Here is a 21337-nt window from a genome sequence, read left to right on the forward strand (position 1 = left end):
ATTTTATTACATAAAATACTATAAAAACTGAGCTTCATTAATAACAAAAGCTAATATTTTTTGAAAATCACATCGTTAATTCGTCGAATAGGAGATCGGGATCTTTCTCGATTTTCACGTATCGCGCGACGTGATTCCGGTGATGATTCAGGTGTTAGTTGCGCAGGTGGTGTCTCTGGACGTTCAGGAGAGTCGTCATAATTGTAAATTTCCTCAGTTTCGGGTGGTGGTGTTAACATTTGAAAGCCTAACAAAGCCTAACAAAAGAAAGCCTCTCGCGCATCCAGCATGAAGTTAATATCAGGGACGCAATTTATTAACTCTATAACCTAAAAAAAGGATTATTTTCATAATAAAAATATTTTAATTTTTTAAATTTAATTTCCTCAAATAAAAATTCATTTCATTTTCACCAATGTTGATGATGAGAACATCATCTTCATCATCGTCATCACCATGATCATTAAGATTTTCATAACCTTCAAAAACAACTGTACTGTCATCACTGTCTACATTTAATTCTATAAACCCATCAGTCACGCTGTCTGGTTTACTGTTAAGTAATGTAGAATCTTTGTTTTCCATTTTACTCTAAAAATAAAATCAATAATAAGAAAAAAAACTTTTCTAAAGATCCTAGGTAAAGCAAAGAGAAAACATGCAAAGAAATGACCTAAGAAGATAGCTGAAAGAGTAAAAGAAGTTTCGTACATCTTACTACTACTAGTGCTAAAAGAGAAATGATCTCCTTAGCGGAGGAATTACCTTCTATAGCTCTTATCCCCTCCACCACTTCACTGAACAGCAACTCTCCTTACGGTAGTTTACACAAGTTTATAAGCGCGCGAATTTTTAAAGTCACAATGTACATAAAAATAATTTTTTTATTTATCTTTTTTCTTTTATTTTTATAATTAATGAACACAATTTATTAGAAAAAATGGTGGTTCTAATAAATTATTTTAATTATAAAACTATTTATATCTATAAAGGTAAAAAATACATTCGTTTCACATTACAAAAACATTTCTCCTATACAATTAAATTTTACAAAGGTTTTTTTATAGTATGAAAATAAGACTTAAATGAAAAAATTATTCAAAACAAAATTCTTAATATAAAAAAAGCTCTTAACTGAAAGGAAACGCTACACTTTCAAAACCTTCAATGTGAATAATGTACACAATACGAAATTCAGAATTTTCAAATAAAACAAAAAGAAATTCTGAATATTAAAATAAAACAAAAATAATCGATGAAAAAAAACTCTTAACTGAAAGGAAACGCTACACTTTCAAAACTTTCAATGTGAATAATGTGCACAATACGAAATTCAGAATTTTCAAATAAAACAAAAAGAAATTCTGAATATTAAAATAAAAGAAAAATTGCACTTGCATAAAAATGTTTACGTTTAAACAACAATTAACGCAAATTTCGAAATGTCCAAACTACAACTTATTTTTTATTTCTTTTAGGGTTTGTTTTGTCATCCGTAGACCTTTTTCTTTTGGTTCCTGTTTGAACTTTCATGCCCTGAGTAATTTTTTTTTTGCAAAACAGCAATCTTCATCATTAACTATTATCGTCTTGGATTTTGGTTTTGGCTTTGAAATTGAAGCTATTGCTAAAGCAAGCTCATTTGATGACGGTGATTTCAGTGATTATTACAGTCTGAAGTAGACAAATTAAGTGGAGTTAAATCATCTAATTTCAATGATGGCTTTGCGGTTGAGTTTACTGAGGAGCTCGAAGAAGATGATGGACTAGAAGAAGATGATGAGCTAGAAGAAGTTGATTCGTCAGATGAAGGTGGTAAAAGTAATTTTTCACCAATTTTTCTTGCTGCTCCGCGCTTTTTGTCAATAAGTGTTGGAATATAGTCTGTTTCTTGCAAATCATCTTTAGAGAGGATGGCTCATATGGAATTGGTTCACGACTAATTATCTTTTGATGAGAAGATCCACTTTTCCTTTTTACCTATAAAAATTGATTTCAAGTTAATTTTTGCTTCAAATTTATAAAAAAAAACTTTGTTAAAACACATTTCTTTTTAAAGATAAATTAAATTCTAATGTAAACATTTGTTATTTTACATTCACAACAAATGGAAAGATAAGATTAAAGTTTAATTAATTGAAAAAAAATTAAAAAGCTGTCACAAATTCTTCAATCAGCAATAGAAAGTTAAGTTTAAATAATTAAAGGAAGTGAATTTATCATTCGGTAATTGATATTAAATGTAGAAAGAAGTTAACAATTGATTTGGAAAAATTGTGTTAATTTTTTTCCACCTTTAAGTTAAAATACTTACTTCTTCCTGTATTTCTGCATTCTTAACTAACTGTGCATTCAGTAGGTGATTTTCAGAATTAATAACAAAGTCCTTCATTCAGCTGGTGGTTTCCGGAATAAATAACAGGTAGCGTATTTAATATACTTGGTGGCTGATTTCCAGAATTAGTAACAGATTGAGCATTTGGTGACTGATTTCCTGAATTAATTACAGATCCAGCATTCGGCGGCTGAATTCCGGAATTAATAACTGGACGTGTACTCGGCGGCTGAATTCCGGAATTAATAACTGGACGTGTACTGGGATGATGGTTTCCAGAATTAAGAACTGGTTGAGCATTCGACTGGTGGTTTCCAGAATTAATAACTGGTTTAGAATTCAGCTGCTGGTTTCCAGAATTAATAACTGGTTAAGCATTCGACTGCTGGTTTCCTTTTACAGAATTGTTAACCATTGGAGAGTATGTCTCAACTGGAATTGATTCCCACCTCGTTGCCTTTTGTCTCTATAAAAATTGATTTCAAATTAATTTTTTACTTAAAATTGTATTAATAAAAAATTATTTTAGTTGAAACACATTTAAAAAAATCAAATTAAATTATAATGTAAAAATTGCTATATTTTAAATTTACAATAAATGGAAATTACCTTTTTCTCTATAAAAATAGATTTCAAATTAATTTTTTACTCAAAATTGTATTAATAAAAAATTATTTTAGTTGAAACACATTTAAAAAAATCAAATTAAATTATAATGTAAAAGTTGTTATATTTCAAATTCACAATAAATTTTAAAAAACAAATTAAATTATAATGTAAACAATTGTTATATTTTAAATTCTCAATGAATATTATTTAAATCATAATTCAAATTAAAAAGCTGTCATTAATTCTTCAATCAGTTTAAATAGTCACATCTTGCTGTTTTCTTACATTTACAACTGGCTGTGCATTTGGTAGATGATTTTCAGGATTCATAACAGGTTGTGTATTCAATTGTTGTGTACTTGGATGGTGGTTGCGGTATTAATAACTGGTCTTTCATTCAGCTGGTGGTTTGTAGAATTAATAACAAGTCGTGGATTCAACTGGTGAATTCCGGAATTAATAATAGGTCTTGCATTTACTTGGTGATGTCCAGAATTAATTTCAGGTTGAGTATTCGGATGGTGATTTCCGGAATTAATATTAGGTCGTGAATTCCTCTGGTAGTTTCCAAAACTATTATTATCAGGTCGTGCATTTCTCTGGTAATTTCCAGTGTCAGGACGTGGTTGATTATAACCATGATTAATAATTGGCATTTGATTCGGTTGTTGGGGATTGGGATAATTGAATTGCATTCCAGGCCAATAATTAAATCCTGGGTGTAGCTAAAAAAAACAAAAAAAAACAAATCCATTAGATCAAACAAAATTAAGATCCTTTATTTCATTAAAACATTTATGGTTTTCTAAATTCTATAATTAATAAACAAAAAAATGTATATATTTTGTACAGTATGCAATATTGTTAAAATATTGTTAAACTGTAAAGTATAAAATATATATAACACAGGTTTACAAATTAAAAACTTTTTTTTGCCAATCGAACAAAACAATTTTTTTCGAATAGTAGGTGTTTTTTGAGTAAGAAAATCATAGTTTTAATTTTTTTCCCTCGTGCAGTTTTTCTGTAGCTTCAAATTTTCCATTTTCGAGGTGCGAAGCCACTTAAACTTACCTGTAGGAAAATTAGCTTGTCAAAATATAATAAATGAGGTATCATTGGAAAGGTTATTTAATTACCTTTCGATCCATAGGTCACAGAATAAAATTCAACAAAAATTGAGAGAGTTACAGTCGATTAAAGATGAAATTTCATGACAATTTTGATGATTTTTAGACATTTGAGTAACTTCTACTATTTTTTTCTACATCAAACAGGAAAGAATGTTTAGGTTTTAATTTTTTTATTGATAGACTATATCATTACAAAAATTTTGAGCCCTTGTGGACCTCGATTGGATAAAAAATGACAATTCTACACTAAATTTACTGAACGAAACTACATTCTTCATTTTTAGTATCCCTTAAACATTTGCAGCAAAAATTCAAGTAATAAAATTTAGTTAAGCTCTAAAGTTACTAAAATCACTAATAAAGGATTTCTGAAATCGTAGATTTCGAATCCAATGTTAGTTTTCTAAATTTCAAAATGGCGGATCCAATATGGCGGACAAGTTTTTAAAAATCGATTACATTCGTCTTAAATTCGTTACTCGGGGGTTTTCGGGGTCGCTGATTACGAATCTGATGTCAGATTTCGAAAATTGAAAAGGATGGATTCATAATGGTGAACGAGTTTTTTAAAATCCATCAAATTCGCACCTATTGGATCCGCCATTTTTAATTTTTGAAATCTGACATCAGATTCGTAATCAGCGACCCCGAAAACCCCCGAGTAACGAATTTAAGACGAATGTAATCGATTTTTAAAAACTTGTCCGCCATATTGGATCCGCCATTTTGAAATTTAGAAAACTAACATTGGATTCGAAATCTACGATTTCAGAAATCCTTTATTAGTGATTTTAGTAACTTTAGAGCTTAACTAAATTTTATTACTTCAATTTTTGCTGCAAATGTTTAAGGGATACTAAAAATGAAGAATGTAGTTTTGTTCACTAAATTTAGTGTAGAATTGTCATTTTTAATCCAATCGAGGTCCACAAGGGCTCAAAATTTTTGTAATGATATAGTCTATCAATAAAAAAATTAAAACCTAAACATTCTTTCCTGTTTGATGTAGAAAAAAATAGTAGAAGGTACTCAAATGTCTAAAGATCATCAAAATTGTCATGAAATTTCATCTTTAATCGACTGTAACTCTCTCAATTTTTGTTGAATTTCATTCTGTGACCTGTGGATCGAAAGGTAATTTAATAACCTTTCCAATGATACCTCATTTATTATGTTTTGACAAGCTAATTTTTCTACAGGTAAGTTTAAGTGGCGTTGCACCTCGAAAATGCAAAATTTGAAGCTACAGAAAAACTGCACAAGGGGAAAAAATTAAAACTATGATTTTCTTACTAAAAAAATACTTACTATTCGAAAAAAAATTGTTTTGTTCGATTGACAATTTCACTGTAAACCAGTGTAAGTAATTAATGATTTTATCACTTAGTTGTAAAATAGTAAAAATAATAAAAATTGAAAGTAAAGTAAGTAAAGTAAGTAAGTAAGTTCTAAAAAATTACAAGAACTTGTAAGAATTAAAAATGATTTGAAAAGCTAGGTTAGGTTATGTTTCCTTCCAATGTAAACTTGCATGTATACTTGCAGTAATTTTTATGTTATCTATAAATTATATATTATATTTTTTACTTACAAAAGGACGAATGCAATTTAGAAAGTTGCAAAAGCAACATCTCCCATCTCGTTGATTTGGACAAAAATTCTGAAACACAAAAGAAATCGTTAAAGTCTTAAGATTGATACTTTTATATTATACCATTATAATTTGTGCATTTCTTGACTCTTTATTAACGAAATTGCAAAATAAACTTACCATTTTATGTTTCTCTTTTCCTTAATATTTCCTGAATATTAATCCTGCACGAGCACGTTTTAACAGGTCTGCGTTTCAAAGACTCTCAAGATTCAAAGCCACTAGATCACTACTACCAACTTTACAACTTCATAACCTAGTATCATTCTATTCTACCAACATTGCTATTTGTAGTAGCTTATAAGGCAGCACAATTTTGATTGGCACACCCCGTTGGTAATAAAACCCTAAGCCAATAAAATAACGTCAAAATTGTATACAAGATGTTGACAATTTATTGAATGAATAATTTATATATATATTTAATTATATAAAAATAAATTGATTTATATTTTATTAGTGATGAATTTAGTTATGCCATCTTGCAGAGGCAGACAAAACTAATAAAAAAGGTTGGTAAATTGGGCGGGAAAATATAAAATACTAAAAAACGTTGCAAATAATAACACTTAATCAATTAGTAAATAATAAAATTTTCCAATAATTATATTAACATTAAAAAATGGCAACATCTCTCGGTGGCAGCCAGAATTCAGATGCTGGCAAAACAGAACACCCCTTTAACCCACTTAAAAGTTTAAAAATAATAATATTTAAATTTCCCACCAAGAGGATTTAGAATTTAACGGTGGCGCCATCTAGCGGTGGCAGCCAAAAATAAAAATGTCGGTAAATTAAGTGGGAAATTCAAAATACACCACCAAGCGACTTGAAATTTCAAAATAAAAATTTAAATATCCCGCCAAGGGGTTTAAATTTGCCGGTGGCGTCATCTCTCGGTGGCAGCCAGATGTAGGTAAAACAGAACACCCCTTCTAACCCACTTGAAAATTCAAAAATAAAAATTTAAATACCCCACTAAGGGGGTTTAAATTGAACAAAAAATAAAATGGCGCCATCTAGCGGTGACAGCCGGTACTAAAAACTCGGCCGGTAAAGTAGAACATCCCTTCTAAGCCAAGAAATCTACCTTACTGACCGTCGGTAAGTGGTCCAGGAACCCCATAGCTCTACTACTTTTTAATATTCTAAAAAATTTTCTAGTTTTATTTTATATTAAAAGTACAAACAGTATGAAGAAAAAATGAATAACGTTTAATTGAAAGTTTTACTTCCCTTTCTTTATCCATAATTAATATTATTTAAATAAAATACACAATATCTACATTCGGCAATCAAAACATTTTGACACATTAAAAATAATATTACCATGGAAACTTAAAAAAAAGAAGTTTACAATTCTAAAAACAGAATAACATTTAAAAAATAAATTAAATGAATAATTTAGAATTAAATTAAGCTTGTAAAAATAAAATGAAATGTAAAATTGATTAATTCTTGTTATCTTTAAAATTCTTTAATACTGTTAAAATTTCCAAAATTTTAAGTCCTATTATCTATAAAAGTCTAGTAAAATTTTTTTAACAATTCTTGAATTACATTCAAATCATTATATAACAACGAGAAGTTAAAAAAAATCATGCAAAAAGATTTGATTTTTCAGAAATGTATCCACCATATTGGATTTTCTATTTAAAATTTTTTAAAAATTATTTCAAATTCGTAATCAGAAAAACAGGAAACTCTTAAATGTCAAACGATATTAAAATCTGATAATTTTTCTAAAATTTCGTCCGCCATTTTGGATTTGCCATTTAAAATTTTTTTTAACTACATAACTTTAGATTTGTAATCAGAGGACCCCAGAAACCTATAAATAATAAATTTTAGGCAAACTTGCGAGTTTAATGCTTTCTTTTTCCATGAAGCAAAGATTATGACAGTAGAAGCTCATATTCTTTCTTAGATAAATTCTTTTTAGGAATAGTGTAGAGGTTAACGATTTTTCTGTATACTTTTATGACGTACGAGAAGAGATTACAATGAGTTAAAAGTGATTAGAAGTCAAATTCAACATGTGCCCTTCAAAAATGTGAGTTTTTATTATGAGTTTCGTTTTTAAATTTAACTTTTGAAGTCACTGCATTCCTAATGTATAAGTGGCACATATTCCTGTAAGGGTTCAAATTACTTCTTATTATGTAGACAATGTAACCCCGTTTTATGGTTACTTAAAAATCTTCGTTAAAAAAGTTATATCAAGTTAATTGCTAAATTGTCAAAATTTAAGAAAAGTTGTCTCGCAAGTTTGAAGGTACACCATTTTTATCTTAATTGAGGCACTTCATTGTCTCAATGATTTTTTGGTTCCTTATAGTCCCCACTACATCTACTATAAGTCACAAAATATATAATGACTCGTTAAAAAAGTTATACCATATAAACTGAAAAATACAGTCAATGTCACACACGAGAAACTGGCGATTTCGTCACTTTTACTTACTTTTGTCGTTCCCTACCTAATTAAAATGATTATTATACACAAGGTATATTTAAAAAGCACAATAATTTATCAGATTATGTTACTGCAAAATTATTTTTATAATTTTTAAAATATAATAATAAACGGAAAAATAAAGTTTAAAAGTTCTAGAAATATGCCCTTATTATTTATAAATTTTTTATTTAGTTATTGGTTTATAGTGGAGAGTGGGGCAAGGCGGGGTAGCGGGTAAGACGGGGTACCGGCCTTATTTAACAAACGAATTAACCAATCGCGATTATATTTTACATAATACTGCACCGAGACGATAGTTTCTTGTTTACAAAACCTAAAAGTCATGAGAACAAATCTTTTATCTGTTTTACTAAAAAGAAAAAAGCTTGTCAGGTTAAATCATCAATGCTGATGGTAAAGTGGAAAATACACCTTGTCTCTATTGTAATGGTTATTATTTAGACTCAAATGAAGGCTGGGCTGCTTTTTTTGTCTGCGGCCAATGGGCTCACTGCAGTTATGCATGAAGATGCAACCTTTACTTGTGAAATTTGTCGACAGAAATAGGTTGCTTTCTTGAGTACCCCATCTTACCCCTACGAGTACCCCATCTTACCCGCCGGTGGGGCAAGTTGGGGAGATTTGCAATTTTTTCAATATTATTAATTATAAGCTTTTTTAAGAAACAGATGGCCTTTGTACGCCTTCTTTACGAAAAACTGATTCCCAAAGATGATATTTAAAAATAATTATAAAGTATATAGGTATTCGATAATTTTCGTTTTTTTGCGCTTTAAACCTTAAGTACCCCGTCTTGCCCCACTCTCCCCAACACCTGTCTTCAGCCTTACATACTTGGCTAAACAAGTGTTTTTACGTTTTCGTAAATTTATCTTACAAATTTTCCCTGACAAACTTAAATACTAAATTTTGCGCCTACAGAGCGACTTGAAAATTAGGAGTACTCGCATTTGCCTGGACCACCCGTCTAATAGGTTTTCTCGTCAGTGGAGAGAGAAACTGTAGAAAACCTCTCCTGAGTACAACCGGTTTATCGACAGTCGAGTTCTAATGGTGTGTACCGGACAATAATCGACGGTGCACATCATTATACCTCGACGTCAAACCTCCCGCTCAGATTGCCTCTCGTGCCGGAAAAATACCAAGCCAAATGGGCGCGAACCAAGGGTACGTACCCTTGGTCCTTAAACGACCGCCAAGCGAGGCATCTATCCGACTGAGCTAATCTGTTGGTATTATTTATAAATTATAATTGCTTTTAAAATGCAGCAGCTATTAGGAAATAGCATTCTGCAAAAAATTCTATCATTGAAAAATCAATGATAAGCAAGAGATATCCGCGTCATTAAATAGATTCACAGATATACTCTGCTCTCGCGACAAATCTCTCGATACTTATACACTTGAGTCACCGTGTTAGTTGCGAGAAAAGTTAGAGCGTCCCTCTTGCGGCAGTTTACATGATAATTCTAATCTCTGCCGCAAGAGGGACGCTGTAACCGTTCTCGCAACTGGCACGCCGACTCCAGTGTATAAGTATCGAGAGATTCGTCGCGAGACCAGAGTATATCTGTGAATCTATTTAATGACGCGGATATCCTTCGCCTATTATTAATTTTTTAATGATAGTATTTTTTCAGAATGCTATTTCCTAATAGCTGCTGCATTTTAAAATAATTATAATTTATAAAAAATGTATTATTTATATAAACTACACGGAGAAAAATGAAAATTCAGATTTCGGACTGAATATAAAATCATTTGAGTAATTTCTATTATCGTAGGGAGGAATATTAAATTTTAGATTTCAATCCCAAAATGTTTAGGAATGATTTTCAATTAAAATCAGTTCTAGATATTTTAGCAAACGCTAATATTCTTTTTTGTGTGAGTACTTTTAGATTCCTTGATTTATTTTAATTTGTAAAGGAATTATTATTAAATAACATTTTATGATGGTGTTCTATTGTTCAATGTGATTTTAACTAAATTTCGTATTGACAGATGCTTTAATTGTGTACATTTCAATAACATCAAAAAAGCAATAAATTCAAATGTGCAAAGAATTAAGTATAATTATTAGTTTTACATTGATTTTAACTCAGCTATTCAATAATTACAATCTGTGTATAAACTGTCACTTGAAATGTACCGTTTAGTGCAAGAGTACTGAGATCCATTCCCAAACAGTTTAGGGACATTCGAAACTTTGGGGCGCGCCTGCGCCATCGTTAGTGTATAGCAGTACAGTTTCCTTGATTCAGTTTCGGCCGTTATTTGATGTGAATATTTTACGTGACTTTAATTGTTGTAAAAGTTTATTATTCTATGATATGGACGAATTTGAAAGGAATAAATATAAAGCAGAAGTGAACAGCGGCGACAACAACAACAATACGAGTTTGGAAGCAGGACTTTCAAGTAAGTTTCATTCGTTTAATAATTTTACTACTATAGTTATTTCTTAGTTTCAGTCATAAATGAGATATTTTTAAGATTAGGTAAAGGTAATAGATTGTATTTACATTGTTACTAACGAATTAATTCGAAAATCTACGTGAAAGGTTTTAAGACGTTTTGAGGTTAGGTGTGCACGTGGACGTGTTAGCCGTTTAACCTTTCAAATAATACTTAATTCAAATTTTCAATTCTTTAAAGTATATCTTTTCTTAAAATAAATAAGTATTTAAACAGTACAATAAAATCGTTTCACAGTCTCAGTTATTTGGAAATTAATGTATAAATTGTAAATATAATTCATAAATCATTATTTTTCTGAAAATTATTTACTAAAATGTGCTATCGTTCTTATATTGAGTGTTCATTTACAAAAAGTTTAATAATTATTTATACAATGCTAAATATAACATTTAGATGATGGGGTAATTCATTTTTATATTTGATATTTGTTAAAAATTAATAATAAGAGAAAAAAAGCATGATTGCAAAATATTTACGTCAAAAAATGTTTTTTATTCGTCTCCGGTTATTTTATTTTCAATGAATTACAGATTGTCTACTTTTTTGTTGTCGATAAAATTTCAATTGAGAATGGATATTCATTCGAAACATATATTTTTAAACTTGTTTTTTTTCATTAAAGCTACGTTATCAACGTTCTTACAGAATAATACGGATATTTTACCTCAGGCTATTTTAGGCTCTTATCAGTCAACACCGTTCAGACTCGTCAATTTTGACCATGAAAAGGTACCAAAAAATGTCAAAATTTAATTAAAATATACATTATAATAATCGTAAGTTTCCCTTTCCGTAAGCAAATTCTCTGTTTTCATTTGTTTGTTTTGGAAATTAATTTCTGTGGGTTAATGTCATTTTTTTAATGTCAAAAAAAACCAAAAAATCTTGTTTTATTAATTTAACAAAATTGACAAAAAATCCATTCAATATTTTTCATTTTCCTGATTTTTTTACTAATTTTCATCAAAATAGTTTATTTCTCTTTTATCCTGATAATAAATTGAATTCCTGCAACGAATTTTATTATTAATAAAAGGATTAAAATATTTATAAAAATAATATAATTCTTGACAAGAATGTTATAAAAAATTTTACATAATTAATTTCTTTTGAATAATTTAATGCAAATTCTAATTTAAATAATTCAATTGATGAAAATTTTTATTATTCATGAAAAGTATTGGAATTGGAAATTTTATGAAAATAGTAGATATTGAAAATCATTGAATGGCGAAAAGTTTTTAAAGATAATCAAATTTTACAAAGAATTCTATTGAAAAATTTGTCAATAATTGAATGTCTGTGGGAAATTTTATTAAATTTTTTTGAAAATAATTGAATTCTTTCGAACGATATAATTGAATTATTGCGGAAAAATTTATTAAACTGTTTAAAAAGAATTGAATTTCTGTAAAAAATTTTATTAATTTTAAAAGTAATTGAATTCTTCATAAGAATTTTATAAACATTGTTTTAAATAATTTATTTTTCGAAAATTTTTTTTAAAATTAGCTAATTAAAAGTTGTGGAAATTCTCTAAAAAAAGTATTATTTTTATTTATGAAGATTATTTTTAATTTAGGTGTCAAATAACAATTTTTGCGAAATTCAATTTTCCTCGTACAAGAAAGTTTAATTACTTTTTAATTTTGAAAATCGGATGTCAAATTTGAAATTAGTATTAAAATTTGTTAAAGTTTAAGAATATAATATAATTTGAAAAAATTCTAATTACTTTTTTAGTTATGTGTCACAATAAGCATTTTTCTTTAAAAATTACTTAAATTAAAATGACTTGAAATTTTTACAATAAACAGTTTATATTTTCTATATTTTATATTGTTGTCTTATTTCACAGCCTGTTGCTAATTTCAAATTAGAGAACTTTTTAAATAGCAATTTTTCTTTGTGTGTTTCAGATAATTGCTTATGGATCCTTAGATCCTACTGCTGGTATGTTTCAGATTTACTGTTTTTTAATTATTAAACTTTTTTATTTAGAACTGTCTTTAATTAAAATACATGATCTTACAGGGAGCAGTTCTTTTGAAACTATAAATAGTACAAATATTTTGACGGATTCACGTACCCAACCAGATCGTGATGGGACCCTGCATGTTTTAACTAACCAAGGTAGTATATATTCAAATTGTAGACTCTGATTTTAGATGTTTGTTTTTTAAATGAAATTTTTTTTTAATTTATAATTAATTGTTTCATAGTAAAAAAATAATCTATCTTGCAGGTTATAATGCTTTACAAAATCCTGGTAATAATAATGGAATTACATTTACCAGAAATTTACTAGAATTGGATACCCAATTAAATTCTTCCAGTTTTCCACCTAATTTAACCAACCAAGGTGCTGAGTTGACTTCTCGTACTGAAACATCAAACAAAAATGGACTAGAATCTGACTCTTTTAATACAGAAGAACCAGAATCCACATCAAATAAAGCTGCAGAAAGTGATGTAAGTTTGATACCAAACTTGTATAGTTTATTATATTATTATTTGCTTCCTATATCAAAATTAAAAACAAAATATATTGTTCACAGGGTTTAAGAGATTTTCTTTCACATGATTTGGACGGTGTATTGATATTAAACTCTTATAAAGATGCTGGAATACTAATTCCTCGCGTTAGAGAAAGTCTTGTTCACAAAGTCAACAAGCGGGAAGAAGAAAAACTTTTTAACGATCGAAAAACAGGCGAAAAGTTTGTCTACCAGTAAGCTATCTCATTAACACTTATATTTTAGAATAAAATGTAGACTTCTCTTAACAATTTTTATATGTTAATGTTTTTTGTAATGTAACTTTATTGTATAACTTTTTTCATTTAAACAGTATAAGTCCAGAAAGATTGAAAGAATTAGCTGCAGAGATAGTGTCTGTCTTTCCGGTTGAAACAGTTGGAACTTATTATACTCCGTTCAGAACAGTAAAAACTGATGGATTTTCTACTAGAGTCAATGCTTCAGGTAAATTGTATGAGCATTATGTATATAGAAAGACAGTATTGTTAAAAAGCGGAGTAATCTCCCCATAGAGAGAAGCGAAAGTTATTTTAAATCATACATCTGCAACTGTGAGAAAAGCTACTGGTGAGTGATATAAATTGATTATATTTTACACAAGTCATACATTTATAATTAATGTTTTTTTTATTACTTTTAGCAAGTGAAGAATTCAAATTCGATTATATAGTAAGAACAATCGAGCCTACTCCACAACTACTTGAATTTTGGACAGATACGTTCCCGGCTCGTAGATATGAATTGGTTGAAAATAGTTTGCCGATTGATTTATATTTTAAAAAATATAAATGTCTCCAAATGAATTTTGGTCATGATTTGGTAATTTAATTTATAATAATTTCATGCTTCAATTCTTGTTTTTAGAAGTTCTTGTTCATAATAGGAAACTTTCTATATTTCAGTTACAGAAAGATTTTGATCTTTTGCACCCAGACAAATCGCAAACATTTTTGACGCGGTGGCCTTTTATTAGGTCTAGGCTTTTCGAGTTACTACAAGGGCCCCGAATGCCAAAAAAAGGACCTAACTGTGCACTTGTTCAGGAGCTTAAGCATTTACAACCGGGTACGCAAATGTTTACAGATATGCGAATAAAATTATTATTAAATATAATTTTTAAAAATTTTTTATTTAAAATTTAAATAAAATTAAAATTTCAAAGTTTTAATTATTTTACAGATCAACAGGATGCCATTATTCTTTATCTTCTACCTACATTAATCAAGCCAAAAAATCCGGGTCGAAAAGGAAAGAAACCAGTCGGAGAAAGTGAACCACCCCAGAAAAGAATTAAATTGACGGGTAAAGCATCTCAAAAAGTTGAAAGCAAGGCATCAGAAGTCGAATCTCAAGAGGCTTTTTTCATCGTCGTTCCAGTATGTTAAATAGTTTTTACATTAATTAATACATAAATAATTTTGATGATTTTAAAATATTTTTTTAATATGCCATCATTTTTTACTATTAGTTGAAACTTTTATTTTTTTCTAATGTTATCTTTATACAAAAATAATTTAAACTTGAATTTTAATTGTAGACTGTATCCAGTATTGAGGAGAGTGTAAACGAAAAAAGGAAGGAATTGCAGAAACGAAACTTATCAATTCAAATTTTACCTGTCTTCGTGGGAACTTTTGAAAAAATTGATTGCTGCTATGTGTATATTGACACAAATATCAAGTATCGTGTTACAAGTCCCATGCTTGCTGTTGATTTAGCGTTTAAACTTTTTTATGCTTTAGACTGTAATTACCCATCAGACGCTGCTCATGTATGGTTATTTCTTCAGCAAGTTGCATTTTGTATCGTTGATCCTTCAGACAAACTCAGTATTTCTATGAATACTTTAAAAGGTGAAATAGAAAGTGTTTTCACGACGACTAAAACTAACAGCAACCGACAGCAGTAGGAACCGAAAATACCCTTTTTTAACTTGTAAGATTATCGAAATTTAAGCATTTTAATTTTATCTAAACAAAATACAAAATTATGGCTGTGTGTTCAGCGTGCAACGTTGTATTATTAGGTAATAAGGAGTTATTAGAACACTATGCGTTATTTCATGCTTTTATAAATACTTACAAATGCTGTGAAAGTACCTGCCAAAGAAGTTTTTCTCTTTTAAGTAGTTTTAGACGACATAGATATCGAGATCATAAAGAAAATCAAAGCAAGTCAGAACAAACACAAGATTCATTGCAAAACTATAACTATTCACACTTAGAACCCGAAATTAGCGATGCACACGCATTTTGTAATGAATGTTATCATGATGAGATTCCTTCCTCAGAATCAGATTCTGAATCCGAACTTGTTGTTGACAAAATGTTAGACGAAATTTTAGATGACCCAGAAAACATTAATATTTCTAAAGAAAGTATTTCGTTACCGCAACAATTTTCAGATAGCTTATCAGAACAAGCAGCTTTACTTGCTAGTAAGTGGTATACTTACCCAGAAATGCCCCGAAAAAGAGTCCAAAATCTTGTAGAAGATGTGACTTAATTTATCAACGGCAAAGCTATAAACATTCTACGCGAAACAGTTTTAAATAATTTAAAATCCGAAGAATCCATAGGTACTGAAATTCAAGCTATGTTTAATAGTTTGAAAACGCCATTTTTAAAATTAGACTCAGAATATCTTCGTATGAAACATTTTAGCTCAAGTGGAAATTTAATTCAACCAATACAATATAAAATTGGAGAAAGAGAAGAATTTCGCGAAGAGAATGGAAAGCAGATTAGTGTTATGGTTCCTGTATTCGCTCAGTACATTTCTCTTCGTGAAATTTTTCAAAAATTCTTTGAATTGCCGGGCATGTACAATGACGTTATAAAATACATTAGGGATTTAAAGACGAATTCAGAGATTATATCAAATTTAATTCAAGCAGATTATTGGAAGGAAAAATGTAGTTTGTTTGAAAATGAAACTAGAATACCCCTAATAGTTTATTTCGACGACTATGAGACCAATAATGTCATTGGGAGTCATTCTGGTGTAGGTGGAAAATGCGGTGCTGTTTACGTATATTCCCCTTGTCTTCCTATTGACTGTCAATCAGAGTTGAGAAACATCTTCCTTTTTGGTTTATTTAATTCTCTTGATAGGAAAGTTTATACAAATAAAGTTGTTTTTGAAAAATTGTTAAAAGAGTTAAAATATTTAAGCGAAATAGGAATACAAATTAATCATAATACTGGAGTTAAGAAAATTTTCTTTGATGTAGTTCTTTTCGTAGCTGACAATCTTGGTATACACACAATATTTGGCTATAATGAGTCTTTCAGGTCTAATTATCCTTGCGTTATATGTCGTATCCAAAAGGAAGACATCAATAAAGTGTTTCACGAAAGGCAGTGTGAACTACGCGACCGAAATAACTATGATGCCGACGTAGCGAAAAATAATCCAAGTCTTACTGGTATTAAGGACGAGTGCGTTTTTCACGAATTAAATTTCCATTGTACTGTAAACGTTGCAGTTGATATTCAACACGATTTTCATGAAGGCGTTTGTCCTCTTGATGTGGCAAAAATATTTTGTACTTTTATAGAAAAAAAATGTTTCACTCTAACTGTAATAAATGATAGAATACAGGGATTTCATTTTAGTAGACATGATAAACGTAATAAACCCCCCGAAATTACATAAAAAGACTTGAAAAATAAACGTTTAAGAATGAGTTCCGCTGAGATGTTATGCCTCATAAGAAATCTTCCAATGATTATCGGAGATCGAGTACCAGAAACTAATACTCACTGGAAGCTTCTTCTTTTGTTGGTTGATATAATACAAATAGCATCGGCAAAAGCACACCAGCCTGAAATCTGTGATTTGTTCGAAACTCTAATAACAGAATATCTTACGTTACACAGCGAATTGTACCCAAACTCAATGGTTCCTAAACATCATTACTTGATACATCATCCTAGAAAAATGAAACAATTTAGACCACTTTCAAAAATTTCTTGTCTACCTTTTGAAAGAAAAAATAGGGAGGGTAAAATAGCTGCTAAATCATCGGCCAGTAGAGTCAATATTTGTAAAACGATAGCACTGAAACATCAATTGTCATTAAACTATCGATTTTTACGATCAACTACTGAACCACCGTACAAGTTCGGCCCTTCTAAACTGATTAACATACAAAAAATCCCTGAATTTGAATCTTTTGCATCAACGCTACCTATAGACGTAAATTCCAACGTATCTCTTACAAAGTGGCTTCAGTTTTCTGGTCAGTATATTAAATCAGATTATATTCTCATTATTCCACATGAAAATGGTCCAAAATTTCATTTGATTCATTGTATTTTATTAGAAAATACTTATGAAGTATTAGCAGTTACAAAAATTTTAAATCATTGTTACTATTCTCGAAAATTTCAAGCATTTGAAATAAAAAGTTACAGCAATTTAACTTGGAGTGTTCTGACTCGGCAAGAAATATTAAATAGTATTGTTTTTCATAAAACTAGACTTAATGATGGACAAGAATACGTTTTTAAAAAATGGATTTAAATTTAAGTTTTTTTTTCCTTATTATAAATTATTTTGTTTGGTTCCTCTTTTCCATTTGCATAATATTGTACAGTACAAATTAAATAAATAAATAATTTAAACTTAAAATAATGTTCTTCTTTTAAACAATTAAATAGATATAAAATTAGACAATAAAATATTACAAATTTATCAATTATTACCTTATTTTATTAGAATATTCAATTTGAAACTAAATATGTAAAATCTAAAAATGAAATAATTAAAAATATTAGAATTCTTTCAATATTAGACACTTCTCTTGAGGATTTTTATTATATTATTTAAAGATATTTAAATATGAAATCTTTCTTTGAAAATTTAAAAGCAAAACCTATGGTGAAAATTACATAGGTCTTGAATTTAATTTTCAAAGAGATTCGATATTTAAATATTTATTAAAGAATAAAATAAAATTCCCCAAGAAAAGTTTCTAAAATTCAAAGAATTGTAATATTTTTAATTATTTCATTTTTAAATTTTACATTTAGTTTCAAATTGAATATTCCATTAAAAATAAATATATTTTGTACAGTCATAAATTAATGGTAATAATAAATTGTTAATTTATGAATAAGTATAAGAAATCTAAATGTTTTGACTAATAGAAATACTAATATAGGTTACTAAAAGATTTTACTTATTCCGTTAAGTTTTTATTGAAACGATCCACGGCGCCCTGCTCTCATTGTAGTCAGTATGGGAATCGACACTAGACTTGCCTTGGACTCTGCCCAGGAGCGCCTATCGATATGTTCAGTCTGTCTTGCTCCGCCTATAAGTGGTCGTGTGAACGAAAACACGTTAAGCCTACTGATGTGCTTTAAACCTTTTATGATTCATTTCCCTGTTTTATATCCTGGAGCCGTAAAGGTAGACAAGTTTGGGAATGAAATCTAAGTTACTAGCGCTGAACCCCACAATTTTCAATCGGATTTTTCTGCGTGTATTAAAAATAAGTAATTAAATAAATATATTAAGCAATAATTATAAACATTAATTTATTATTATTATTATTTAATTAAAAAAATTTATTTAAAACAAATTTTTTTCTCTTGGTTGACAAATTTGGCCAATATTGGACCAATATTAACAACCGATGTTTGGCGAACCCGTTACATCCCAAGCATCAGCCCATATTGGTCCAATATTGGGAGTCAATCGGCGCCCAGCACGGCAACCAATATTGGTCCGATATTCGGCCGATTATAGTCTATTGGCAATTTCTCACTGGGTAGGCACCTTTTGAAAAATATTAATTTTTCATGAAACATGATATCTAGGGGTTTTCGGAGTCGCTGATTACGAATCCGATGTCATAATTCAACATTCAAAATGGAGGACAACTTTTTTAAAAATAGATTCACTTTGGCTGAAACTCGTTACTCAGGGGTTTTTGGGGTCGCTGCTTACGAATCTGATGTTAAGATATTAAAATTCAAAATGGCGGATCTAAAATAGCGGACACATTTTTTAAAAAATCGCCAAATCTGCCTGTTTCTTAATTGAATATATTTTTAAAAAAGTTTTCCGTCATCTTAAATCCGCCATTTTGAATTTTAAAAAAATAATATCGGATTCGTAATCATCGACCCCAAAAACCCCCCGAGTAATGAGTTTCAGGCAAATTGAATCTATTTTTAAAAAAGTTGGCCGACATATTGGATCCGCCATTTTGAATTTTTAAAAACTAACATCGGATTTGTAATCAGCGACCCCAAAAATCCCTACATATCAAGATTCATAAGAAATTAATATTTTTGAAAAGATATTTTGTCACTTTCCATTTAAGGGTTGTTTTCACCCCTAGAAGCCACAAACGACTTGATGTATCAAAACGGCCAGACACAGGTAATTTTTTTTATCCTAGTTTTCGAAAAAGTTTGATTTTTATAAGAAGAAAATTTATAACTATTTCGAAAAATGTTATATATTAAAAAAATTTTGAATTTAACTCATTGATAGATTTATACTTCACTGTATGTATCTATTTTTTTAATAACTAAGTTATATTTTATTATAATTTTATATTTATTATAATTATTATTAAGGATGTTCGTGCACGTTTTTTGGAAATTAGAAAACACACTTTTTTTACATATATATCAAAAGTTTTAAGTAAAAAAAAATTTCTTGCAAAGTTATGAGTCTGTTTACTAACTGATTTTTTGAATAATACGAATTTTAAAATATAAACTTTTAACATTGATTTTTATGGAGATATGCGAAATTTATCCTTTTAATTGAAAAAAAATGTTGAAAGAAATCCAAATAAATTCATGTGTTTTAAAAAATAAGTGCATGGGGATATCACAAATCGTTTCAAATAAAAATTATATAATGTTACCGAAAATATATTAACAAATTTTAAAAAAAAGTAAAAAAATATATGATTATTTGTTACCTTTTTAAAATAACAAAGGAAGAAGAGCGGCAAAGTCACTTTTACTTGCGATATTAAACTGGTAAACAAAGAAACTGATATTTTTATTATTTTATGGTTATAAATGTAATGAAATTAAAAAAAAATTGAAAAAGGTCTTTTTAAAAAATTTCCTTCCCACCGATAAACTACATGCACTGATAATTTTCTGCATTACAAAGAATATTCTAATTCTAATCAACTAATCATAAAATTAGCACATTCGTGCTATTGACGGTTGCGAAGTTGTCAGATTCTAACATGACAGTTATAACATAGTATTAGTTAATATACGAATATAAAATTTGTCTAGTGTGTGTGACAGTAACAAAAAAAGTTTTTTTCTGAAGTATGAATATAACCCATATGAAAAATCTCATTTTAAGGTTTATATTTTTGTCAGGGAAAGTCGAGGGCTATAGTTTTTTTTACAATTTACAATTATTTCAATATTTTTAGAATCCATAAAATTATATAAATAAAAGATGTTTTCATTCTTCTGTTTGGCCTAATGGCTTCAGTATATATTTATATTTACAATAAGATAACGCGTTTCGATATGGAATACCACATCCTCATCAGATCTACAAAGACACCCGTGTAGAAAAATTGTTGGGTTCTAGTGTGGTGCCAGAAAGACAGTCTATTCTCTAACTGGGCGCTGAAAAGACTGTCTGATCATGAGCTAATCAGAAAAGTGACGATCGAACAACGCGTTGGTCCAGACTGGACGAGCTAATCATGTCTAATGAGCAGTGCTAATATTTAAAATTTTAGTTTCGATTTCAATATTTCAGTTTTTTAATTTTAAATAATTTAGGGGAGCGTGGGGGAATACATTGTTTTCATCATTTCCTACTCATTTCGTTATTTATCTTTAATTATGTTTAATTAGAAACTTAAAAAGAGAAAATAAATTGGAAAAAAAAAATTTAAAAAAAAATACATTTTTTGCGATCACCCAATTTGTGGGGTAATGGGAGCTTTCACTTGTAATTAAAAAAATTTCTATATTTATGGAATATTTTTTGTTTTCTAATAGAAAAAAGTGTTAATACTTACAATGAAGCCAAAACTTTAGACTTAGAATAAATTTTTTTCTAAATTATAATTGAATAAAAAATTTTTGAGAAAAAAAATTA

General features: G+C 28.9%; 2 protein-coding genes across 5 annotated transcripts in view; both read right to left on the reverse strand.

The window, feature by feature from the left end:
* Positions 1–21337, reverse strand: part of LOC122505843 (5-hydroxytryptamine receptor 2A-like) — an 837584-nt gene that overhangs the window by 423151 nt on the left and 393096 nt on the right. The gene's annotated exons all lie outside the window — the stretch shown is intronic.
* Positions 1486–5954, reverse strand: LOC122505846. The gene is made up of 4 exons (XM_043617701.1): positions 5669–5954; positions 3230–3669; positions 2315–2801; positions 1486–1980 (listed from the first exon to the last, which is right to left on the reverse strand). The coding sequence occupies exons 3-4, from the start codon at positions 2390–2392 to the stop codon at positions 1738–1740; spliced, it is 321 nt and encodes a 106-aa protein (XP_043473636.1). The 5' UTR covers positions 2393–2801; positions 3230–3669; positions 5669–5954; the 3' UTR covers positions 1486–1737.

The sequence above is a fragment of the Leptopilina heterotoma genome, unplaced genomic scaffold (assembly GCF_015476425.1).
Source record: "Leptopilina heterotoma isolate Lh14 unplaced genomic scaffold, ASM1547642v1 Lhet_377, whole genome shotgun sequence".
In the NCBI taxonomy this organism is placed as follows: domain Eukaryota; kingdom Metazoa; phylum Arthropoda; class Insecta; order Hymenoptera; family Figitidae; genus Leptopilina; species Leptopilina heterotoma.